Genomic DNA, 13,359 nt, shown 5'->3' on the forward strand with positions numbered 1-13,359 from the left:
TTGGGCATGTGATCTGCTGAGGAATGATAACCACTCCTAATATCAAACAACATTTTGGTTTATAACACCTGTCTCTGCTGCTCTATGCCTAAAACTCGAGGTGTACACAAGAGTCAAGAAGCTCATCTTTTTAAAGTGGTTATGGAAAGTTAAGTTTTATCTAGCATCAGGAGACCTGAAAGACTTGGGAATGTTTAGTGCCCGCCTGTGTTTTGTACTGATTAATATTTAGGAGGTCTTGTAACAGAACTTTCATTTTTTTTTTTTCACCTCCTTCTTTCCAAGAGAAAAAGGATTCTGTAAGATCTCAAGCTCTAGAGCCTTCTCTGGAGGTTGGGATTTTCTGTGATGTGGAGGCAGTGCCTGGCTGATTTGCAACATAGGGTGAACATGTGATAATTGGCTCTACCCCTCCCAACACCAGACTGTGCCCACTTCCCCTTCCATATTTGGGTCTTTCCACAGTCAGGATCTTTTCAATCCCCAAGCCTTATTTTCATTTTGATGTCACCCTGCCAGGTTGCTAGTTATGCAACATATGTTTTTTCATAACAATAGCTTCATCTAGAATGTACCTGAGCTGGAAGGAAAGGAGGCGGGCTGGGTGAGCATTTTCTATCCCATCTTCCCGCCATTTCTTACAACTCCACCCTTCTGTTTGTTTCAGACTGCAGCCAAGAATACACGGATTCTACAGGCATAGACTTACATGAGTTTCTGATTAACACTCTAAAGAATAATTCCAGGTAAATTATTAAACAAGCCTCTTTATTATTGGAGGGTTCAAATAAAATGTTAGAGTTATTTATCCAGATATTTCTAAGACAGTTGTACAATGCAGATGCCTTTCCTGATGGCTTAAACTATCTCCCGCATTTCTTTTTACCTGTTTCAAATTTGCACGTTTATTATTGAGAGATTTATAACTCCTGGGTCGTTACTTTAATGAATAAATGATAGTTTATCAGCTTTACTTTCCTGGTCACAAAGAAATAACTGATGAAGAGGGAAAAATAGAGAGTAAAATTATTGATATTAAGTAAACCAATTAGGTTTCAATTCAGTTTTAGACCTATCTAAATCCAATATCTGGGCTTTACTTTATTTCGGTTTCCTGTGAATTTAAAACATTTTTTTTAAATTGTTATGTTTTATGGTCCTCATGGCTTGAATGCCAACATACACATTGACTATAAAATTTAGATACTACCAAAGATTTAACAAATGAGAAAAAAATTATCTGGAGCAAAATGAAATAATGTGTAAGGAATGGTTGGCATGTTCTAAAGAAAAGTGAGATGTAGTTTTGTAACAATATGCATTGCATTTAAATAATCTTCTCCATGCATTTAATTAACTATTTATGTCCTTGGGATATGGAAATTACATAAAAACTTTAATTCTAACTTTTTTTTTTTTTTGCAGGGACAGGATGATACTCTTGAAAATGGAGCAGGAAATTATTGATTTCATTGGTGACAACAAGTATGTTAAATGGCAGTGCTGGCTGATGAGATGATGGGTTTTAGTTTGATATTTGGATTAAATTACTCATTTTGGACAGATTTAGGCATAAAACATTGTTTAATATGTTTCTTGATTTGTTAAATGGAGATGTTATTGGGAGTCGTATGCTGATGGGGATTGTTGCTTGGACCACGCGTGCTCCTGCTTGTTAAATTCCTGACAAAATGGCTATTAAACAGGGGGCCACCAATTAGCATAGAATAGCTGTACCACGAAGCGACCCTTTTCATTTTTATTATAGTTTTTTAATGGGCTCCAGCTGGCTGCAGTCAGTTATGCCTGGAAATAATTGTGCTGCTTTCAGTGTAAACTGGGTAATGACACATCTCCAGATAGGCATCTGCAGTCACGTATTATGTCATATCATTTGTCCTCTGCCTGGCTCTGTTGATAAGGTATCATGGACAAAAATAGAACACTTTCCAACAGATATTAAGTTCTCTTTGGCAGGAGAAATGTGCAACTATGAAACAATAATACGTATTGTAGCTTAATCAATACATCTATAATAAGTGGAAATCTTGCCTCGAAATGGGGACACTAAGTAATGCCAGAAATGAAAGCAAAAGGCTTAGTGGTTTGGGTGAAAGAGAAATAGTTTTGTGTATGTACCTGTAAAATGTGCTGTGGACAAGAAATGGAAATGCTGATTTCGCTTTTTCTTGTAACTCTGTTTCAGTAATCATTATAAAAAGTTCCCTCAGATGTCATCGTATCAGAGGATGCTTGTCCATCGGGTGGCAGCTTACTTTGGATTGGATCATAATGTGGATCAAACAGGAAAATCTGTCATTATCAACAAGACCAGCAGCACCAGAATGTAAGCCCCATCACTGTATTTATTTAGTATTTTCTTTTTTTCTCTTATGGGTTCATTTATAAGAGCACAGTATTAAATTCAAAGTGCATGACATTTAAAATGTGCAGTGTTCTTTATCTTTTGCTCTTATCAGTAGTAGTGTGGCATTTATCTGTAGAAGATGATCTGCGATCCAAGAAAAGTTTGTAAAATTCAGGCAATAAAGTGAATTTACTTCCTGATCTTTTACATAGCTCTTGAAACATAATTCTCTTCTTTCTATCAATACTCCTTGAAATTACATACAAATCCATGGGAAATTTTATGTCCAAATGTAACTCAAATTGAAAGTAAAAGACTTTTAAGAAACCATGACATGTACAGAGTAATGGTCCTATTTCCCCTTTTCTGATTTGTTGACATCTATCTTATTGTGGTTTCCAGAGTAATAAAACCCCCTGAACCTGGAGACAGAAATCCTGCCTCTAAATTTCAATTCTACCTACCAGTTGTGTGACTTGGCACTTGTCATTTAAAATCTGCCATCTCAGTTTTTTTTTTTTCCCCTGCAAAATGAGAGTTTTGAGCTAGATGATATTTAAGTTTTATCTCTAAAAGGAAGATGATAATTTGTTTTTTCTTCTTAAGATAATCACTTGATTTCATCTTAGTAGATTATTGTTGTCCCACTGAGTCATGAAAAGCATAATAATGAGTTTTAATTTGCTTTGAAACTTGGAGCTATCTCTCTTTGACCCATGGAACTTTTGAGTACAGTGCAAGCCACTTCTATAACAAGAGTCATGTTAAACTCTTTAACTGTTCAGTGTAAAATATTCTCTTTTCTAATTCATTTTTCCACACTGTGCTTAGTAAGCTTAGGAATACCATGTTAGTGAAGGGAGCTTTTGTGTCAAGCTGAGTATCATGATTAAAATATTCTTTTTTTTTTTTTTTTCTTTTTCCTGTTCACTGGGGTTGGAACAAGTCGGGATAGAGATAAGGCTCTTTGTCTACTCAGGGATCAGTCTGTGCTCAGCAGAGGCAGAGGGAAAGTCACACTGGAGAGTACAAACTAGGAGACCTGGGACCACACTTGGCTATTATGTCAGGGACACTGAGCACTTCACTTCTCTGGGCTTCAAATTACTTGAATATATGCCGGACTGTTTGAAGTGGATAATGTTTAAGGGCTCTTAAAGCTTCAGAATTATTGAGTCCTGGGGTTACATTCTATTTGACTGGCAAAACACATTTTAAAACTTATCAGTTTCCCACTCTATCTGATTGTTGACACGTGTGCCTCGTATTTTGAACAGTAGTGGAAGTTAAAGGTTATGTCTCTTAATCCTTCACATCTTCCCACTCCATCAAATACTCTTGCTTGTTTTTGTTGTTGTATGGCTGTTGATGTTTTCTATTCTCCGTTCTGTTTTTTCCTGTGGCTTTCAGGTACCATAATGTAGAGAAGTGCTGATTGGGAAAAAAAAAAAAAAAACTACCTCCTTTTAATTTTTTTTTCTTTCTCTTTAAGGCCTTAAGGAAATATGAAAAAAGCCTCCAGATTAAGTAGATTAAGTTTCATATAGTTTCACCTGGTGGATAGATTTATCTATAATATACACTCTTGGTAATCACAGTCATGAATATAGATAAACATGTTTGTAGAATAGTTTTTGAGAATATTAAGCCTTTGTAGAAAGACTCTTGCTAAACTTCAGTACCTCTAAAGCTGCTTTATTGAGTATGGTAGCTATTCACTTTTTGATTTCAATTAATTAAATTTAAATAAAATTAAAACTTTGAAAACTTAGTTTTCCCTCTAGGCTAACTGCTCATATTGGATCTATAGACTGTTTTCATGATTTTGGAAACTTTTATTAGCCAATTCTCTAAATCTTATATTTTCTGCAAGTTTCCAAGTAACACTAGATGTTATAATCTGTCCTTTAAAACTTTGAATATCTGAATAACAAACATTGTAACATTAGCCCTTTTTACTTCCAAAAGAATGCCAGCATTTTTTGTTTGTTTGCTTTTTTTTTTTTAATGGCCATTTTATAATAGACCCCACATACTTATAAGTTCAGGAAGAGTGAAAAGCATCTCTTGAAGACTTGATAGCTCCAGCAGAAATGCCAGGGCTCAGTCTTGGCCTAGTTCTTTGCTCTTGCATTTCCATCTTTACCCACCCTTCTATGAGTCAAATCCTCCCTAAACAAAAGAGACAGAAGGCTGCGTGTCATGGACTTTCAAGTATTTTCTGAAGAGTCTAGCCTGTCATTGCTCAATCGGTAACTGTCAACTCTTAGTGTTCTATTCTGACCATACTTCTGACCATCTTTTATCTGATTGGCTATTAGAGGACAAGGGTAATGGTGGAGGTGATTCAGGGATAATTGACACCTCTTAATAGGAAAAGAGGATGAATTAAATGTTCTTTTTCAAGTGGTAACAAGTCACATTTTTCAGGACCTGAATCATTTTCATGGTTTTAGTGAAGAGAAAATAGCATTTTGCAGAGATTTGTATGTTGGATTTTAAAGTTCTATTGCCATGGAGTTGAAAGTGGAATTGAATATAGGAACGGAGCATTCACAACAGGCTATACAAGGCCCAGGTGTCTTGGGATTTTTGTTGTTGCTATTGTCATTGGTTTGTCTTTGGTTGGAGGGTGTCCTTTGGATTTTCTGAAAATTTTAAGTGTTCTCTCATCAAGGCAATTGACATGTGATAGTTAATGGGAACCATATTATTTTAGACATATTGATTTGAAATATTTTCATTTATTTGATGGAAGGAGGCAGGGATGAGAATTTCTCAGATGGGTTCTTATGAGTTTTGTGTTTAGAGAATACCTTTTCAATTTATACCAATTTGTGTTACTTCAAGGCAAATACACAGAAATGCATATATTAAATGGCACTATGACTTTGGAGAAATTCAACAAAAATGTCAGTTGAGGACATAAAAGTCAGCTAAAGTTTGGGGGAGGTAAAACATTCTTTTATAATTTTAATGTTTCTTCTTTACTAACACACTATTGGTATATAAAGTGCTTCTCTAACTTAGATGCATACATAATTATGATACTGTTAGCTAAACATTGGCCATGATTTATTTCCCAACATAATGCTTTTCTCAATGAAAGGCAGTTCAAGTACTTAGAGATAAGTGACTTCAGAAGGTTTAGATTTTCATAGAAACTAGTTTTACATGAAGTTCAAACTATTTAGGTCATAATGACAAATGTGTGAGGAGAGTGTGTCTGTGTGTCTGTGTATGTGTGTGTGTGTGTGTGTGTGTGTGTGTATGTTTAATTGATTTCTAGCATTTTCTGAACATACTTAGATATAATATATAATACATTTTCCCTTTCATGATGGAAATAATTTTTCTCAGGACATACTTCTCAGCTGATATCATCTCTTACTTAAAATAGCATTACCTACCATTATTCATTATAATGGATATTTCTCCCTTGTCCCATGTACATTTTTACATTAAATCCTACAAACTAGGTTTTATAAAGTTTGAGGCTTGAAGAGGAGCAATAGTTAGCATGACTGGAGCCTAAACTAGTAAGTCTAATAAAAAAATTCTTAAAGAATTCAATTTTCTTAAAGAGAACTATCTCAAAGATAGTGAGCAAAATTCTCAAAAATATTTCATGGATTAGATGGGAATCCCAACTCTTTAAGCCCATCATTGTCTCAGAAGAAACAGAGATTGAAGGACTGTCATTTTTATTAAGATATTTTTAAATTTCAATTCATTACTATTAGTGGATAATAGAATCTTCCTGCAATTGGATAGTTCTTACAGGATTTTCTGTACTCATTATATATGTGACTCGGTGAAGGGGTACATATATTAAATTTAAGCCTCACTTTCTTCCATTTCACTTTTTCCCCCAAAGAATGAAAAGACCACATCTAAAAAAATAATAATATTAGTATAGAATGTGAACTTATTCATTATGTTATTACAGAATTAACGCCACAAGCTACCTAGATGACCACCCCTGTACTATATCCATGATAGCATCAGTGAAGTAAGAAGAAGAAGAAATATGGAAAAATAGTTGCAGTAGAGTCACTAGAGGTTTTCTGTTAATATAATCAGGGTTCTGGGAGCATTTGTGAATTTCCTGATGATAGCAGAGTAGTCATATCTTGAAGTCTTGTTGTATACACAGACAAAATTTTCCAGACAGAAAACACTTCCAGCAACTACAACTTATCAACAAATCTATACCCTAGCATCTAGACTTCAGTCTCTGTAGTTACACAAAAACTAGAAGATAGGACTTCGGTCACACTGAATCTTACACTCTGCTGACAGAAACGGGCTATTCACTTCAGAATCTGCTATCTTAAAAGCCGAAAAATGTAATGAAACTCATTGCAGACCCATAGTAGGCACCTAGCAAGTATCTAGAGAATGATTGCATGATCAAAAGCCCACTATGTTAAGTACCCACTAGAAAATAAAAACAGATTTTGTGGGGACTACCAACCTACCTAATTAACGGCTCATGTAGGCATTTACAAGGGTATTGAGGAGAGTTAAGACATAAATATATATAGTAAGAAGAGGGATACACTGAAAGTAGGAATATAAGATGCAAACAAATTTATGATGATTTTTACTTTTATTGAGCACTTAGGTGGGCATTCTGTGTAGATAGTTGTATTTAGTTCTCATAGTCATCTAATGAAGAGGATTTTTTTGAAAAATAATTTTTCCAACCTTATTGAAGAGAAAATTTACTGAGGGAGAGTGAATGAGTTGCCCAGATTATACTGCTACAGATAAGAATAGAATCCTGATCATTTGGCCTCAACTCCAGGGACATTATGATTTTATACTTCCTGGAGACAAATATAGAGAGAATGAACTAGTCAGGTCCAGTGGAAGTTCACATGAGATTGGAGGGGACACTGGAGGAAGTCAGCCCTTAAAACTGTAGACCATGAGGGTTGATGTGCATAACATGATGATTTAACAAGATTAATATGCTACTCATGAGTGGGATGTATTCAAGCATGAACGACTAGGTTGACTATGTTGACTTTTGCCTTTAGTGAGGCCTAAGGCTATCCATGGAGAACAGGAAATAATATCTGTGTCCTTGTGAGAGACTGTTCAAGATGCTACTATCTGAGCAAACTGATAACACTTGACTAAGACACTTGCCCTTGCAGTACTATAACCTCCTTGGTTCTCAGAGATAACCAGAGTAAGAACAGCCGAGTGTATGGGACCTATAACCTCCAAGCACACTGTTGGTCCATAAATGGAGTCTTAATGGCTCAAAAAGCTGCTCATCAGAATTGGCTGCTATTTGGTTGGAGTAACAAATGCAGCCCCTAAGGTGAGGCCCTCTCCACTGTGTTTGTTCATGCTTAGTTATCCCTTGCCCCATATATTGCATTAAATGTTTTATTTTCTGGCATCTTTTATTTCTTACTGTTGGAATTCTTTATTTGTTGTCAGATTAGATGGTGACATCCAATGAGTCCCTTGAAAACCTAGGGTTTAGGTATTAGAGCCGATGTCAATTTAATACTACAAATGATATTGATAATGTCTTTACTCTCTGTACTGTTTCATTTTTTATATTTAGGATTGAGGCTAGAAATATGAAGATTGATTTTGTTAAAATATTTTCTATACCACAGATACTTATTCTTTTTTATATTGAAGTATTTCCTTTCTCTCCCACCCCCCATCACAACTTTCTCTCTACTTATTTTTCTTTCCTCTGTGTTTAGCACAAAGAGGCTGATTGTTCTTTTATTAGATTTTTTTCACCTTCTCCTCCTTTTCTTTATCCCAGAGGTAGGATACTCACTTATATTGTACCATTTGGAGGCTAGAAACCATCCACTTGCGTTAGCGTTTTCCAAAAGGCCAAGATTAGCCACAGGCAATGAGAGCCCCTGTGTATCGGAACATCTTTGCATATGTCAGAGCAACTGTTTAACTTGTCCCAGGTAATTTTCATGTTAAAAGGTTGTCATCTCTTGAACATTTTTCTTTTTCTTTTCTCTTTTACATCCACCTACTCTCATTGCCTTAAATCCCCTACTTTTTTAAGAGTGCAGAGCAAAGAACGGATAGAAAATCCACTGGAGGGGACTAGTTACAGATTACCATAACTGTAAAGCAAGAAAGGTGGTCCAAAAGCATTGATTTGGGCTTGCATCTTAAGGGGCAAGTCTAAGGACACAACCTTATGATTCCAGGAAAGTGGGAGCCTGGATGTTCTCTGAATGTTTTCCTGGAGTGCTGAGGGCTGCCTAGTAACTGGCCCAATCTGCTTGTTTGTTCCAGAAAAGAGAATTAACTGAGCTTCTTAGTGAATATTTGCAAATGAGATAAATTGATTTCGTTAAGAGTCCCTGAACTGATGGATAATTACTGCACTCAAGTAAGGTTCATGGGACCTTCCACTCTCTCAGTTGACAAGACCCATAATATAGGAGTAGAATGCAACACACCAAGGTCAAAAGAACACCTGCTCTGCTTATTTTCCTGAAGGGGCTAAGGCTTAAAATGTGATTTTTTTTTTACCCTAAGGCATTTCACTCCCTGCAGGTGATTTTATTTATATCAAAATAAAGCAAAAACATTTACAAAACAAAACCAAAAAATGCATTTTTCCCTCCCATGTTTGTTGTATTTCTTTCCCTTTGTCTAGGTATGTGAGTAGCACTGTGAACAAACTGAGCAGATCCTGATATGGATGCTCACTTAATAATCCTCTGATGAAGACCACACATCAATTTATTTAAGTGCCTCTTAGAAATCTGTGAGTGGTTGGCTGGCATCATGTCATTTCTAAACATGGTAAATTTACTGTGCACTTTTTTTTTATAGGAATGGCATTGAAAATCATCTGAGTAGAAGACAGAGATAGAAACCTGAGAATCACATTGCTTTCAGGAAAACCATGAAGTTTATTTACTGACCAAACACCTAGTTCTTTTTTTTAATTAACACATAATACATGTGCAATATATTGCATATATACATATATGCAATATAAGGTGGTGTTGGAATACATATTGTTTAATGATCAAATGAGAGTAATTAACAATTCAACATTTATCATTTTTTTTGTAAGGATACAGTTCTTTAATCTATATTCAGGTTCAAAGTGAGACTTACTATTAATGTCAGGCAAACTTCATATAATTTTCCTCACATATGATATTTTCTCCATATTATTATTTCATTATACCTTAGAGAATATGAGATTCTATAGATAAGAGAAGTTAATGTCAGAAATATGCAATAAGAAGAAAAATTAAGTTTCTTATATTCCTTTCCACGTGAAATTATTTATGGGTCTTTTGGTGTAAATAATTTACTATTTAATTTTGGAAATGAAACATACATGTAACATAGTATCCTTAATTTATTTTTAAGAGTCCTTTTATGGAATAATGTTATCTTCAACACTGTATTTATTCACTTGCTTATTTATTCATTTATTTTGCTCCCAACTTTATTGGTAGTTAAAGCCAGACTATTTTATAGGGGGGAAAACTGAGATTCAAGTCTTGATCATACCTAGTCATTAGATCAAGATCTTAGCCAGGACTTTTTCTTATTCTATGTCAGGGAAGGGAGAACTAATGTTAGTATAATCTGTGTCCACAATTAATGATGACAAACAAGAAGAAAATCAAGCAGTAATCTAATGCCCTTTGTTACCCATTGGTACTTATAAAATACTGATATGCATTTGATGGATTTTTAAAATTATGCAGAGAACCAAATTAAACAGTGTTAATACTAACATGGGCAGTAAACCCAATAATACTGAAAGAGAAAATCTCCATAATCACAAAACACTCTGGATTAAAAATTGTCTTGGCATATTTAGAAGTGAGGTGAAGCCCAACTCTATGTTCTTCAGCTGTGTCAGGCATAAAAGTATTTCTCAGGTGTTCATTACTGTGAGTACTGTGCTTTGAAGAGAAGTATCACTATACAATATACTCATGTTCTGTTCACTGTTAACTTGCAAAGCCAAGATCATTTTCATTAAGACCATCTGTGTGTAGGGGTGTAAAAAGTAGATGATGTTTGCAAGTCTGGGAGTGCAAGTGTGTAAATGAATAATATGCATTACACAGTTTAGTACAGTTAGAGAAAGGTTCACCATTCATATGATATTATCATAAACATATAATAGTTCTTGAGGGATCATAATTATGGTGAACTAGTTCTCTCAAGCGGCAGCTTTGCTTCTGTGGACAGAAGAATTAGGCCCAGAACCTGAGGGCTTCCCTCATTGCTGCTATCTGCCTTGACAGTTAACACCTGTGTAACAATTGTACCTTGGAAGTTTTAGGGAATACTAGTTGTGCCTATGGATATCATAATAATATGTCATGTTGCTTGGAATGAATCTTTAAGCTATAAATTAGAGTCTACTAAGATAAGCAAACTTTTACCCAGTAACTTTTATCCCAGTTTTTCCTTCCCACTTTAATCTTTCCTGATTCCACAGAGGATCACATCTCCTAATTTCTCCATCTTTACTTCTTACCTTCTGTTCTTCAAACCAGTAAAACAAAAAAAGTAGCATTTCTTTATGCATCCAAAAAAATGGGTAATTTTTCTTTTTTTGTGGGGTAGGGTACCAGGGATTGAACTCAGGGGCACTCGATCACTCAGCCACATCCCTAGCCCTTTGTATTTTATTTGGAGACAGGGTCTCACTGAGTTGCTTAGCACCTTGCCATGGGTAATTTTCTGTCAACTGAACAGGACTATCAATCTTGGATTTACCCAGCAAACTGAAATGTCATATTCCTATGTAAGTCTCAATGGAAAATATTTTGTACAACATTATTGTAAATAAACAAAAAGCTTTCATTCCAAGGAACAATAATCATACTTAGTAGTTTCCAAAGACAACATTACTTTCATAAAACTTTGCCTCATTTGGAAATACATGAATCAAACCATTATTTGAATATTATAGGAGAGATTGGATCTGTCATGATTAAAATTAACAGTAATGAAAATGTTGGTTCAATATTTATTGGCATGCCTTTAGATTTTGCCTACTCAGAAAAACCTGAACAGCATAAGATAAGGTTCTAACATTTATTAAATGCTTTATCTGCATTGGGCTGAATAGTTTACTCGCATTATCTTATATCTATTTAATCCTCCTAAACAATTTAAGGTAGGTATCATGACTTTCTATTTTACATAACAAAGCAAATAAACAATACCTCTTCCTTGAAAAGGTTACATAAATTGCAAAAAATCTTATAATGACTGAAAAGATAAAACTTTTATTAGATTTGCTTCTCAAAGTTAAAGTTATGTCTTTTTTTTTTTCCTACCAAGAATTGAACCCAAGAGCGCTTAACCACTGAGCCACATCCCCAGTCCTTTTCATTTTTTAATTTTGAGACAGGGTCTTATTAAGTTGCTTAGGGCCTTACTAAATTGCTGATGCTGGCTTTGAACTTGTGATCCACCTTCTTCAGCCTACAGAGTTGCTGGGATTACAGGCGTGCACCACTGCACCTGGCTCTGTCTGTATTTTTAACAGCATGCTAATTATCAAAGCTATTGCTAAGTTAAATAGAGTATGCTAGTTCAGGTTCATTTCACATGAACTTGCTGCATCAGTTTTACTTTTTACAGAGCCAAGTTTTGAGCCATTGGATATATTGATGCTATTATCTCTTAATGTATCACATAATTTGCACTTAGAAGTATGGGAAATTTAAAGAAAGGCAGTGTACAGATAGTTAAGTCATCTTTTTAGCCAGTTTATTACTACTGGGGGGAAAAGCCTGACGTAGAAAACTTTCAAGAAAATACTCTGGTGCTGATAAAGAAAGCGTTCACCATCAATTTAGTGCTGAAAATGAGAAGTTGAATGTGTGTACCCAGTGCTGTGCCTTCTGCCAGTTAGCACCAGGAGAGAAGTGAATGAATGTGCAGTGATCCAAATGTCACATGTGTGGGATAAGGTTCAATTATTTGTTCAGAGCCTTACTTAGAAAATACTTGGGAGGTTTTTTATTGTTGTTGTTTTTTCTTTTTTTTTTTTTTTTTTGGTATGACAGCAGAATGCATTACAATTCTTCTTTTTTTATTAAATTTTTTTTTTAACTTGGGAAGTTTTGAAAGTCTAAGGAGCCTAAAGTTGTCAGAAGCTAATCCTAAATCTTACTCATAGACTAATCCTAAAATTGAAGATTCACTCAAATAGCAAGCATTTTAACTGATCGCCTGGCACTTATGGGATAAAAATTGAAATATTTTTAGAATTTCAAGAACCTGGGTATATATCAGATGTTATCTTTGCACTTGAGACTAGATTGTGCATACTATTTTATTGCTTTTTCATGTAAAATAATATACAACTCACTTTAAAGGTTTGCTTTTCTCTCATGTAATTTTTCTACCATAGGCTTTATTTTTCATTCATGGAAATTTTGAACTTTTAGGCAAACTTGGAGAAACATGACTGTTAACCTAAGTAGATCTGTCTGAAAGGTATGCCTGTTTGGTTGTGTTACAATACCACGATCAATATAGTTCATGCATAACCAAGCTCACAAACTTAGGATAGCATATTCCAGATCTTGAGTTCATGTGATTTCTTTCACTTTTTCAAATTTTGTAGTCATCATTTTTTTCTTATCCTTTTATTTCTTTTTATCTCATGATTATTTGGTCTTCTCCTCTAGAGAGGAAAAATAAGATCTTCAGGTTGTACACTATCATTTAGTTATGTTCGTAATATTACTATTAGTAAATGCACATTTCTATGTATATAGAACAAGAAGGACATAGTAATGAAGAGAGTGATTTTGCAGGAAGGGAGAAGTTTACATACACTAGAAGGCTTTGACGTGAATAAGCCAAGACAAGAAGCAGGGAGAAAAATTACATCTGGCATTTCTTAAAAACAAAACAAAACAACAACAACAAAAAAAACAATACAGTAGAAAGACTAAGAATTGCTTTGACAAAAGAAACCCCTA

The 13,359-nt window shown here is 34.8% G+C and overlaps 1 protein-coding gene across 18 annotated transcripts in view; it reads left to right on the top strand.

Moving 5' to 3' along the window:
* The window catches only part of Arpp21 (cAMP regulated phosphoprotein 21), a 148,242-nt gene that overhangs the window by 51,381 nt on the left and 83,502 nt on the right, over positions 1 to 13,359 (top strand). For all 18 annotated transcript variants that reach the window (XM_026405624.2, XM_026405601.2, XM_026405636.2 and 15 more), the window contains 3 exons: positions 668 to 746; positions 1,426 to 1,485; positions 2,207 to 2,347. In XM_026405624.2, the coding sequence (XP_026261409.1) occupies positions 668 to 746; positions 1,426 to 1,485; positions 2,207 to 2,347 (280 nt within the window). The remainder of the gene's footprint in view (positions 1 to 667; positions 747 to 1,425; positions 1,486 to 2,206; positions 2,348 to 13,359) is intronic.

This window comes from Urocitellus parryii, chromosome 3, assembly GCF_045843805.1.
Source record: "Urocitellus parryii isolate mUroPar1 chromosome 3, mUroPar1.hap1, whole genome shotgun sequence".
Taxonomy (NCBI): domain Eukaryota; kingdom Metazoa; phylum Chordata; class Mammalia; order Rodentia; family Sciuridae; genus Urocitellus; species Urocitellus parryii.